Source organism: Urocitellus parryii, chromosome 3 (genome assembly GCF_045843805.1).
Source record: "Urocitellus parryii isolate mUroPar1 chromosome 3, mUroPar1.hap1, whole genome shotgun sequence".
Lineage (NCBI taxonomy): Eukaryota > Metazoa > Chordata > Mammalia > Rodentia > Sciuridae > Urocitellus > Urocitellus parryii.
Window position 1 is genome coordinate 218,204,234 of NC_135533.1, and position 12,393 is coordinate 218,216,626.

At 66.3% G+C, this 12,393-nt stretch overlaps 1 protein-coding gene across 1 annotated transcript; it reads left to right on the forward strand.

The window, feature by feature from the left end:
• Smim44 (small integral membrane protein 44) lies at positions 1–612 on the forward strand. The gene is made up of 2 exons (XM_077796597.1): positions 1–202; positions 386–612. Exons 1-2 carry the CDS (start codon positions 1–3, stop codon positions 610–612), a joined length of 429 nt encoding a protein of 142 aa, XP_077652723.1.
• The last annotated feature ends 11,781 nt before the right edge of the window (positions 613–12,393 follow it).

Below are 12,393 nucleotides of genomic sequence, written 5' to 3' on the forward strand. Positions count from 1 at the left end.
ATGCCGGGGTTGGCGGACCAGGAGGAGACCCAGGACTGGAGCGCTGCCCCCCCGGTGTATGAGGAGTACCGGCCGCCCCCGCTGGACACCATCCGCCTGCCCAGGTACGGGCTGTACCTGCTGATCGCCGCGTTCCTGGTGGTGGCTGTGGCCTACGCCATTGTCGGGCACCTCATCAAAGACCTGGCCCACGACTTGGCCGGTGAGCTACCCACTGCCAGGCTGGCCTGGGTCGGACTGGCCAGGGAGGGGCGGAGCTGGCGGGGTCCCAGGCCTCCACCCCTCCGTGCAGGCCGGGGAGAGCCGGCAGAGCTCGGGCCCTCTCTGGGCCAGGACGGGTGGAGGGTTTCGGGCCCAGAGGTCCTCACCGGCGTCCCTGACGCAGACTGGGCATTCGGCCCGAAGTCAGACCAAGAGGAGACACCTCGCCGGGAGCGGGCCACCAGCGTGGCCGGGGAGGACCTGGAGGAACTGGACTTGGCCTGGCAGGACGAGGAGGCCCTCGAGGGCGGTGGACAGGGCGTCCCCTTGGAATCCCCCGCCCGGGACCCCCACCATCCCTCCATCATCTTCAGGGACCCCCAGGTCCAAAGCTCCTGGAGGCTGGAGTGAGGGGGGTCCCGGCCCCAGTTCCAGCCCCTCGGACGCTGCGCAGTCGGAACCCGTGGCCCCCAGAGCCTCTACGCCGACCCCATCCCTGGGGAGGAGCTCCCTCTCAGCTGGAGGGCTTGGTGGCTGGACACTGGCCATGGCCATCTGCCCTGCTTCCCCAGAGCCTGACCCTGCCCAGCCTCCAGCCGGCCCTGCGCGGTCTGTGAGTGGGGAGCCATGAGGCACCGGACATTAAACCAGCCGTCCCCCTGATGGCCCGTGACTGCTGAGTCAGCCCTGCCCCGCCCCGCGGGCTCCGTCACCCAGCAGCACTGTGCCGTGTGACAGACCTAACACCAGGCCACTGAGACCTGGCCAGCCGGAGCAGAGGGCCTTTTGTGGAGCAGCAGCCAGGTGGCCCTGACCCCCCACGCCGTGTCCCCCTCCACAGCTCCCTGTCCCCTCTAGCTCCGGGCCTGGCTGTCTGGGGCTCCTGGTCCCTGACTGAGGCTTCCGTCACTTCAGACCTTTGCACGGGGTGGGGCACACAGCAGGGGCTTCATGTTTGCCCACCTGGCAGCACGGAGTGGGCCCATGCTTGTCCTGGGCTGTGTGGCTGAGCTCCAGGACAGCTCCGTTCAGTGGCCCGTCTGCCCATAAGTTGTGGTCAGACCTCTGGGACACAGGACTCCTGTGTAGACAGTAGGTGCTCATACGTGTATGTCACAGGCTTTGGGCATACTTTCACGTGCCCGGGCTGTGGCTGCTCCCGTGGCGACTGGGGCAGGGTCCTCCTTGGCCTGGGCAGGGCTGACTCTCTAATCGACCTAAGGACCAAGGCCGAGGTCAGAGAGCTGGAGCCTGAGTCATCTGCGGTCCCTGGTGTCCCCATCCTCAGCCAGTAGAGCAGCCCCACCTGACGGTGCCTGGTGGGCAGGTGGCCCGGGAGGCCGACTGCATGCTCGTGGCGCAGGCTGGTCAGTGCTGGCTGCCGCCTGCCGCGCCCCCTGGCTGTGGCTGAGTGGGGCTGCCCTGGCTCTGTACTGAGGGCTGGCAGAATGTTGTGGGTCACCAAGAGAAGGAGAGGGAGGACGTGCCAGTCACCAGCCAGGAGCCGACGGGCGCCGGCCAGCACCCAGGGTGGCTCAGACCCCAGGTGCCTCTGAGAGCCCCACCCTGGCCTCAGCACCCCCCACAACAGGGTGCGGGGACAGCTGCAGAGGGGGTGGCCCTGGGCAGATGGCCCTCAGGGCGGGGTACAGGGGAGGGGCCAGCTCCCCAGTTAATGTCACACCAGGTCCAGAGTCTGCTGGGGTGCTGGGGGCAGGAGCCAGTCAGGTGCCGGGGGAGGGGAGGAGGGCCCCTGCCAGGCCCGCCTGCCACCGTCACCTGCAGGGGATCCCTGCTCCGCAGCACTCAGCCATGAAGACCCTGGGGACGCTGGTCGTGCTGGGAGCCTGGCTCTTCTCGCCCGCCCAGGCCCAGGGTAGGCTCCCGCGGGTTCTCCAGGATGCAAAATGGCAGCCTTGGGAGGGCACCCAGGCCCGCAGCACCCCGCCCCCACCCTCTCAGCCCCCTTCAAGCCCCACAGGGCCCCCTCTCTCCCCCACCCCCAGCCTCCCCTCTCCCAACACCACTCGGTCCCCTCTGAGCCCCCTCCCCCTCTGGATCCCCTCCCTCCTCTGAACCCCCTCCCCCTTCTGAGCCCCCTCCCCCTCTGGATCCCCTCCCTCCTCTGAACCCCCTCCTGCCTTATAAGCCCACCCAGGACCCCCCTCTCAGCCTCTTTTGTGTCCCTCCTCCTCAGAGAGCCCACCCTCCCAGCCCTGCCCCTCTCCATGCCCAGTCTTGGAGGTCTGTCCCCTCCCCGAGGGCCCCTGGGCACCTGCCCTCCCCCTGAGCACCTGCTGCTCCCTGGCAGCCCCTGAGCGGCGGCTGAAGCCCTGGCTGGTGGGCCTGGCGGCGGTGGTGGGCTTCCTGTTCATCGTCTTCGTACTCATGCTGGCCAACCGCATCTGGTGCTCCAAGGCCAGGTGGGCCCCAGCCCTGCCCAGAGCCCTGCCCCTCCCCGTCTCTAGCCCAGGCTCCCCTGAGGGCTCCCCACCCCGCTTCCTGGCCCTCTCTGGTTCCCTCCCCAGGGCCAGCTCCTGTCCCCAGGTCCCCTCATTTCCCCCTCCTGGGACTGACCCGGGCAGCCCACCCTTCCTGCGCCCGGGGGGCTGGGCTGAGGCTGCCCTCACGGCCCCAGCCTCCCCTCCCTGCCTCCCCTCTGCAGAGCTGAGGACCAGGCGGACGCCCTGAGGATGGAGCCCCATGTGTACCAGGACATGAACCCCAGGTGTGCCCGAGGGCCCACTCCCACCCGAGGCCTCACCCGCGCCCCCACAGGCCCTCTGCATGCTGCCCCTGGCCGGGACACTGTCCCCGCTGCCACCCTCGGCCTCTGCCCAGGGCTTTGCTCCAAAGGTTCCCCCCGGCCACCCTCCGTCCTCCCTCCCTCCCTCCGCTTCTCTCTGCTCCACGCTTCAACGCGGCTGGCACCCTCCTGGCCGTCCCCTGGTGTCACTCAGGTGGTGGCTTCCAGAGCTTACTTCTGCTGTCTCCCGTTGAGCAGGACCCCAGGGCGAGGCTGCGTCGGTGGCCGGCCTGGACCTCTGCCGCCCGCTTCCAGGCCTGCGGGTCCTGCGGGGGCTCGGGGTGCAGCCGCCCTGGGGCTCTGCAGGGCGAGATGGCAGCTGGACCAGGCCTGGGCAGCACAGGGGTGGGAGGGAGGAGACCAGCCTGAGAGTCAGCGGCCCAGGACGGGCCGAGGGAGGAAAGGGGACTCCTGCCCCCGAGATGTGCTGGCGGGGCCAGTCTCCCCTGCCTGCCGACTGGCCTCCCTGTCCCGGCCACACCGCACCCACCGCACCACCTCTGTGCCCACCCACTGCACCACCTATGGACTGTCCACCCACCTGCTCACGTTGTTCACCCACCGTCCTCCACCCGGCCACTCGGGCATCGGCCTGCCGGTGCCGTCTTGGCCCTCAGCCGTCCAGCAGTCCTCCCGCTGGCCCAGATGTGTCCCTCACACTCCCGCCTTGCCCCGAGGCCCCTCCCACCCGCTGCTCGGCCGCACAGCCCTCCTGGCTGTCCACCTGCCCACTAGCCTGTTGATCCAGCTCCCGCCTGCTGCAGGCACCCGTCCTCCTCTACCACCCCTCTCCTTCCCACACGCCCACCCTCACCCCGTGCCGACCCTGCCCATCCACCCCGCCAGCCGCCACCTGTCCCCCGTCCACCACCCCCGCCCACTCATCCACAGTGGCACTCGCAGGGCTGCCTGGCTGGCCACGGTGGGGGGACAGGGAGCAGGGCGGGCAGCTGGTCCTCACTGTCCTGGGCCTTCCCCCCACAGGGAGGGAGGTGGGAAGAAGAAGGAGAGGAAGAAGGACCACGAGGGCGGGGAGCGCAACCTGGGGCTGGAGCTGGAGGAGACGGCAGAGGACCTGGAGGCCGCCAAGAGGACTGCCCTGTGAGGAGCCTGCGCCCGCAGCCCCGCCACGTCCTGCACTCCACCGGGATCCAGAGTGCTGTGTCCCCGTGTCCCCAGAGAAGAGGGCTGTCCTGTCCCCCAGGAGGGCTCCCGTAGGACCTGGACTCATGGCGTCCTGGCCACCTGGGTCTGCCCGGTGATTCCTACTCCTCGGCGCGCCCTGGCCAGGGAGAGACTTCCAAGTCCCCACAGTCTCATGTGCCACCTGTTCCTACCACTGCCTACTTCCTTCCCCTCCGCCCGCTGATGGGCCAGACGTGCCTCCCCAGAGGCATGGGGCAGGGTCCCAGGTTTCCTCCGAGGGCTCAATAAACCACCTGCAGGACCTTCAAAGGACTCTCCAGGCTCGGCTCCCCTGGGGACGCGGCCTCCTGGGGCAGACCTGGTGGGTGTGAGGCGCTGTGGCCGGGCCAGGTGCCAGGGCATTAAGCACTCTGTGCCGTCTTGGTGTTGCGCCCTGAGCCCTGGACTTTGAGCCCCCACAGCGTCTCCTGGGAAGTCCTCGCTCCCTGCCCACCCTGTGTTGTGGGGCACATGATGGGTTTCCGAGAGCTGGTCACCCGTGTGGAGGGCCCCAGGGCCTTGCCGTATCTTGGGAAGGGCCGAGCACCTTCTGTCTCAGTGTCTGCCCCACCATCCCATTCCCCTCTTCTCCTTTCCACTCTCTCTGCTCTGGATTTTGACCCCTCTGCCACCACCCAGTGCCTCCTCCTCTCCTCCTGCTCCTCCTCCTCCTCCTCCCTCTACCTCCTGCTCCTCTCCTCCTCCTCCCTCTACCTCCTGCTCCTCCACCTCCTCCTCCTGCTCCTCCTCCTTCCTGCTGCTCCTCCTCCTCCTCTACCTCCTCCTCCTCCTCCTCCTCCTCCTGCTCCTCCACCTCCTCCTCCTGCTCCTCCTCCTGCTCCTCCTCCTCCTCCTCCTTCTCCTCCTTCTCTACCTCCTGCTCCTCCTCCACCTCCTCTTCCTCCTCCTCCTCCTGCTCCTCCTCCTCCTGCTCCTCTTCCTCCTCTACCTCCTGCTTCTCCTCCTGCTCCTCCTCCTTTCCTACCTCCTGCTCCTCCCTCCTCCTGCTCCTCCTCCTGCTCCTCCTCCTTCTCCTGCTCCTCCTCCTCCTTCTCTACCTCCTGCTCCTCCTCCACCTCCTCCTCCTGCTCCTCCTCCTGCTCCTCCTGCTCCTCCTCCTCTCCTCCTGATCCTCCTCCTCCTCTACCTCCTGCTCCTCCTCCTCCTCCTGCTCCTCCTTCTCTACCTCCTGCTCCTCCTCCTCCTCCTGCTCCTCCTCCTCCTGCTCCTCCTCCTCCTGCTCCTCCTCCTCCTGCTCCTCCTCCTCCTCCTGCTCCTCTTCCTCCTCCTCCTGCTCCTCTACCTCCTGCTCCTCCTCCTTCTTCACCCTCCTCCTCCTCCTCCTCCTCCTTCTCCTCTTCCTCTTCCTCCTCCTTCTCCTCTTGCTCCTCCTCCTCCTCCACATCTTCCTCCTCCTCCTCCTCCTGCTCCTGCTTCTCCTCCTCCTGCTCCTGCTTCTCCTCCTCCTCCTCCTGCTCCTCCTCCTCCTCCTCCTGCTGTTCCTCCTCCTCCTCCCACTTCTCTTCCTCCTCCTCCTCTACATCTTGTTCCTCCTCCTCCTCCTCGTGCTCCTCCTCCTTCTCCGATTCCTCCTGCTTCTCCTCCTGGACCTTCTGCTCCTCCTCCACATCCTCCTGCTTCTCCTCTTCCTCCTCTACCTCCTGCTCCTCCTCCTTGTCCTCCTCCTCTTCTTTCTCCTCCTTCTTCTTTTCCTCCTCCTCCTCGTCCTCCTCCTCTTCCTTCTCCTCCTGCTTCTCTTCCTCCTCCTCCTCCTGCTTCTCCCCCTCCTCTACCTCCTGCTCCTCCTCTCTTCCTTCTTCTCTTGCTTCTCTTCCTCCTTCTCCTCCTCCACCTCTTCCTTCTCCTGCTCCTCCTCCTGCTTCTCCTTCTCCTCCTGTTCCTCCTCCTCTTGCTTCTCCTTCTCCTCCTGTTCCTCCTCCTCTTGCTTCTCCTCTTCCTTCTTCTCTTGCTTCTCTTCTCCTTCTCCTCCTCCACCTCTTCCTTCTCCTGCTCCTCCTCCTGCTTCTCCTTCTCCTCCTGTTCCTCTCCTCTTGCTTCTCCTTCTCCTCCTGTCTCCTCCTCTTGCTTCTCCTCTTCCTTCTTCTCCTCCTCCTCCTTCTCCTGCTTATCCTCTTCCTTCTCCTCTTCCTCCTCCTCCTCATTCTCCTCCTTCTCCTTCTCCTCATTCTCCTTCTCCTGCTCCTCCTCCTCCTCTACCTCCTCCTGCTCCTCCTCCTCCTTCTCCTTCTCCTCCTGCTCCTCCTCCTCCTCTACCTCCTCCTGCTCCTCCTCCTCCTTCTCCTGCTCCTCCTGCTCCTCCTCCTCCTCCCCCCTCCTGTCCTCTGTCTTCTCTGGCAAGGGGATGGAACCCAGGGCCTGGCAGAGTGTAGGCAAAGCTCTACCCGAAGCCGAATCGCCAGCCAACCCTTTTATTCTGAGACAGGCCTCCGTAAGTTGCCCAGGCTGGCCTGGAAATTGTGACCCTCCTGCTCAGATCCCAAGTGTCTGGGTGACAGGCATGGCCCCATGCCTGGTGACTTCAGCTGGGTGACAGGCATGGCCCCATGCCTGGTGACTTCAGCTTGGTAAAGGCCAGCGTTTGAGACGCCGTTCTGGGTGGGGTTGTGGGTACACATGCCTGTTCAGCCAGGTGGCTCCACTTCTGTCTGGGGACACCCCCAGGATGGCCCGCCAGGGGGCAGAGGACCCCAGGATGACTGACGTGGGCCCAGCAGCGCTGTCCTGCAGCCCAATGCTGAAGGAAGACGGGGGTTCCCAGGACAGGCCTCCCTCTGGTGGTGGCAGAGCTGGAGCCCTGGCTGCCCCAGGGATGTGGGTGGCTGCAGGTTCCCCAAGGTCAAGCCCAGAGGTTCTCCTCTGAGGACAGAGCTGTGAGCGGGCGTCCTTTTCTGTTCCACTGGAGTTGCTGCACAGCCTAGGGAGGTGGCCCAGCCTCTCTGAACCTGTAGTGGGCTCCTGTTCTACAACATGGAGACGGGAGGGAGTTCTGATCACCCGTCTGGAAACTCTGTGGACCTGAGAGAGGTCACTCAGGTTGAAGGAGCATCCAAAGGCCTGCTGCCCAGGAATCAGGACCCACCTCTGCCGCCCTGGGGAGTGGGATTCGGCGGCCTCAGGGAGCCAGGGTGCTGGGTGGCTGGGGCCCCTCCAGCCCCTCCCCTAGGTTGCTCCCTCCACCACCAGGGACACCAGCCCCACCTGTCCTCCTCCTGCCCAGCTGCACCTGCAGCCTGCTGGGCCTTGGCTGCTCCCGCAGGCCTCAGCTGATGCTCCCTGCTCATCGGGTCCTCGAGCTGCGGCCCGTCTGTGAGCCTCAGCAGGAGGGAGGGTGGGAGGGTGGGGGTCCCCCCCCCAAAGCCTGCGCTGCGGCCTGCTCCTGCCTGCTCATCTGGGGGTCACCCACTTAGTGCATGAGGCCACCACAGGTGGGGCCCCACCTCCCAGAGCCCTCGCCTACAGGGAGGGAGCTGGGCAGCTGGAGGAGCACAGGCCATCGCAGGGCTTCACAATGCCACCTGTCCTCATGTGGGACTCAATCAGCACAGTAGCATCTTTACCCCCCGCCCCAGACACTCATCCTGGTTGTCCACCCCATCCCCGAGACCTCTCCCTTCCTCCTCCTGGGCAGCCCTGTAGCCACCCTGTGTCCTCCACTGCCCCCCACCACCCAACCCCCCCATCCACCACCCACCACCCCCCATCCACCCCCCCAACCCCCACTCCCACCCATCCCCTGCCCCCATCCCCTCAGGGCCCGGCTGCCCACGCGCCCACACCATCCTGAGCTCAGGAAGCCGAGCAGGAGGACCCGGAGGCCCGGCTCCTGCAGCTCAGGCCTGGGCTCCCACCTCCCTGGGGGGAGAGGGCCCTGGGGCGCAGAGTGCCCAGGCCCCGTGGAGCCCGCCGAGGCCAGGCCCCTGCAGCCTGTTCCCCGGGTCCTCCTTCTCTGGCAGTGGGAAGGGCAGAAGAGGAGGCTCGGGAGGTGGACAGGGCAGCTGGGGGAGGAACAGGGCTGTGAGCCGAGGGCCAGGTGGACCTGTGCACGGGCCTCCACGCCTGGCCGCCCTGCTGTGCCCAGCTGCCTCTGCATGAAGGGCATGGTCCCCCCTCACCACTGGGAAGGAAGGAAGGAGCCCTGGGCGGCAGGGGGGCTTTGCTCACCCACCCTGGGCTCCGTGGGGTCCTGGAGTGCTTGGGACAGGGGCGGGGTGCAGCACCCAGGCCCCCAGGAAACATGTGGCCCCCCACCTCCCTGGCCCCAGCCTTGAGGGGCGCCATACTGGAAGGCCAGGGCACACAGACACGGTTGACCTGGGGGCCAGGCCTAGGGAGGGCTACTGAGGCAGCGGTGGTTGCTCTGCGGCCAGGGGTCTGCGGGCGGACAGGCCACCTCCCTGGAGGTGGAAGTGGTGGAACTGAGCCAGGCCCCTCCTCTGTCCACAGTCCACGGCTCCCACCTCCCTCTGGTCAAAGCCCAGGTCCTCCCTGTGGCCCGTCCCTCCCTGCCTCCCTCCTCCTCGCTAGCCGCTGTGGCCCGCAGGCTCTCCCTGAGCCACAGCCCGCCAGGCCGTCCTGCCCCAGGGTCCTTGCCCGTGCCCCCTGCCAGGGTCTATCCACGCTGCTTCGTGGTCGTGCGAGGCCCCCTTGCCTGTGCACTCCCTGGCTCCTGGCTTGGAAGAGGCTGAGCCCCGGGCGGGCAGGGCCTCCAGGACTGTGAAGGCGGAGCCAGGCCCAGAGAGCAGGCCGCTGCAGGAAGGCTCAGTGGCCACGGCCAGGGCAGGGCCCCGGGGGTGCTAGGGACACAGGGCCAGGCCACCCTCTAGTGGCATCTTGGGCCCCGCAGGGTGCTGCCCAGGACACCCCAGCTGTGACAGTCACCAGTGCCCCAGACCTCATGCCCTGGGGAACACTTGAGCCACCCCCCTCGCTGTGCCACAGGCCCAGGCCCAGGCCCAGGCCAGCCCTGCTGGGCGCGGAAGGAGGCTCCAGGCAGCCGAGTGGAAGCAGAGCTTGTTTAATCTTTATACATTTTTTTTCTTTTTTTTTGCCTTTTATTGAACTGTGTGGCCCCCCGATTTCTTTTTTTTGCATAGGGAAACAACAGGGTACAACAGCCAGAGTCACCTCCCGCAAACGGGACTCGGGCGGCGCGTCCGCAAACCAGAACCAGTACCAGGCCACGGCGGGGCACGAGCCAGCCTGCGGGGCGCTCTGTCCCTCGCTCCCCGGCCGGGGAGGAGCTGGGCGGCAGTGGCCACAGGCTGGCCGGAAGCGTCCGCGTGGTTCCGAGCAGGGGTGTGCGCGTGTCCTCGGGTGTGCCACAAGCAGAAAGCAAGGGACAGACTACTGTCCTGCTGTGAGCAGATCCAAAACCAACCCGAAAACTCAGAAAAACCTCTGAGGAAAAGAGGGACAGGGTCCCCAGAATCCCCATCCAAAACTACAGGGGACAAAGGAGGGGGACAGAGAGAGAGAGCGGGGGGGTGGAGAGAGAGAGGGAGAGACAGAGAGGGACAGAGCGAGGGAGAGAGCCAGAGATGGGGAGAGAAAAGGAGAGACAGAGAGACGGAGTGGGGGGACAGAGGGGGGAAGGGCCCAGAGGGAACTTACCCTCTCCCTGCCCCTGTCCTGTGCCCCAGCGCGCTCTTGGCCAGGTGAGGGGCAGGCAGGGGACAGGGGTGGGCTGGGCCCCCTGCTCTTGGAGGGGCTTTGGCTTCTGGCTGGGCTCAGGGTGGGAGAAGGGGTCTCGCATGCATTTGGGGAGTGGGCTTTGGGGCTCCTGCGGGAGGGGCCCTGCCCAGCCCGCAGGTGGGGTGGGAGGGGGGCCGGGTCGAGGTGGTGGGAGGCGTCCCCCTCTCCGGCCTGCCCTCCTTCCCGGCCCACGGGCCGGGCTGGGGAATGCCGGGCGGTGAGGGGCCCAAAGCAGCGGCAGCAGACCGACCGTGAGGCACTGCGCAGAGTCTGGTTTGGTATCGTGGGCAAGGGGTTCTGCTGGCGCAGCTTTGGGGCTGCCTCCGCCTTCCCTGGCCGCCCACTGCGCCCCGCTTCCCGCGCTTGCTCTCTTGGGGACAGGGGACCTTAGAGGGGACTCAGGGCATCCCAGGGAGAGGAGGAGCTGGATCCAGGCTGGATCTCACTCCCAGCACAAGCGGGCAGCCGGGCAGAGGACCCGGTGCCACCTGCAGGCCACAGTCTGTGCTGAGGCCAGAAGACCTCAGGCGCCTGAGAGGCCGGAGCGGGGAGGGCTGGCATGCTGTCCCCCAGACCTTCGGGAGACAGTGTGCAGTGGCCGTGGTGTGGTGGGGATGTGTGCAGGTCCCCCGCCGGGAACAGTGTGGTGGCAGAGGCTGCCACCACCTGCCGGGGAGCTATCACCCAAGGTGGCGGTCCTTCGGCCCCAGGTCCTCCCTGTTCCCGTGGGCATTCCTTTGGGATCTGATTGTCCAGCCTGCGTGTGGCTCTGGACCCAACCTGGGCAATGGGCCCCTGCATGCCTCTCCCCCAGACCCAGGGGACCAGGCCACCCCCTTGTGGCCTGGCCAGCCGGGTAGCGAGGGCTCCACCTGGGGAAAGGGGTGGGGCAACTGGGTGAGTGGGCCCCCAGGGCCGCCTGAGGGGCCTGGCCTGGCTGTGGCTGTGGGGGGACAGTGGGCTTGGGAGAGGACCTGTCTGGGAGATGCCAGTCTCATGCAGGAAAGAGAAAACACCCCCCAGCCCCCACAGGACAAAGACACCCACCCTGTGCCCGCCAAGGCCAGCAGGGACGCTGGCTCTCAGTGTGCGGGGGCCAGCCACTGTGGCTTTTCTGAGAAGCAGGGCAGTCTGAGAACCTGGTGGCCCCAGGACAGTGCGCTGCCTGGCAAGGACCCTCCTGCCACCCTCTGAGGGCCTGAGAGCCGTCTGTGGCCTGGGCCAGGGCGGTGCCCGCGGCTGTCTTCCTGAGGGGTGTGCTGAGGCTCGCGGCCACGGGGAGGGCAAGGCGGTCCCGGGGACCAAGCCACCCACTCCGGCTGCCCCTGCCTCCAGGTGACACTCAGGAGGAGCACAATGAAAAGCCAGAGACAGCCAGGTCACCCATGAGCCCAGGCCTGGGATGGTCCCCCAGGGCAGCCCACGGCCAGGCTGGGGGCCTTGGCTGCGTCCTGGAGCACAGGTGGCTTTCTGGAGGAAACGCAGGATGCGTCATGCAGTGCTCCGGGGCCAATCCTGGGTCCTGAAGGCAGGACCCTTGGGACCCTCCGCCTGGTGACCTGTGTGGGATGCCTGGGGCCTGGGGGGGAGTGGGGGGCTGCCCACTGACCACCTGGCTACTGTCTTAACTTTGGTCAAGAAAGAGCAAAAGGAACTGTAATTAAGGAGGGGGGGAGGGAGGGGGAGAGGGGAGGGGGAGAGAAAGAGGACAGAGAACGCAGGTCAGGGACAAGTGACAACCTGGTGACCACCGGGGCCGATTGAGGCTCGTGACTCGGTGCCCTGGTGGCTGCAGTGCCCTGCAGCCCTGGCCGGGCCAGCTGACCGGGGACGGGTGTTGCATAGAGTTGCCTTTCTGTGCGCTGCGGCCGGCACCCTCCTGCTCACAGCTGGAAGACGGAGCTGGGCAGTGCCCCCGAGGCTGGTCCTTTGGTGAGAAGGTGGGGTGCAGGTGGGGAAGGGGAGGTGCCCTGGGTGGGGCAGCAGTCCGACCCTGACCAGGTGTGCATCGGGGGCGGGAGGGCCCACCTGCAGGCTGCAGGCGTGGCTGGCCTGTGCCCCGTGTGGGAAGTCCTCCCTGGGCCAGGGCAGGGACTCAGACGACCCTCGTGGAGCCTGGGCCTGGGCTGGGGTGGCAGAGGTGAGCACCAGGGAGCCCCGGTGCAGCGGAGCCGAGGAGCCGGCCGGGCGGGCGGGCGGGCAGGGCGCAGACCGAGGGACAGCTGCGGGCCTGTTCAGAGCTTCTCTTCTTTAAAAAATCTTCTTCTTCTTATTTTTTTTTTGTTTTTTTGTTTTTTTACAAATAGAAGTACACCCCGTGGACTGTACCCGTCCCGTGGCCTGACTACGCGTGCACACATGCAGCTGAGAGCCGAGACTGTAGAGTAATACTTATTCTCCGAGGCAAGGCACATCATGTGGTAGAAACTTCGTGCAAATTAGGAAACATGGAACTTTTTAAAGGGTTTTTTGATTTTTTCAAGAGGGGG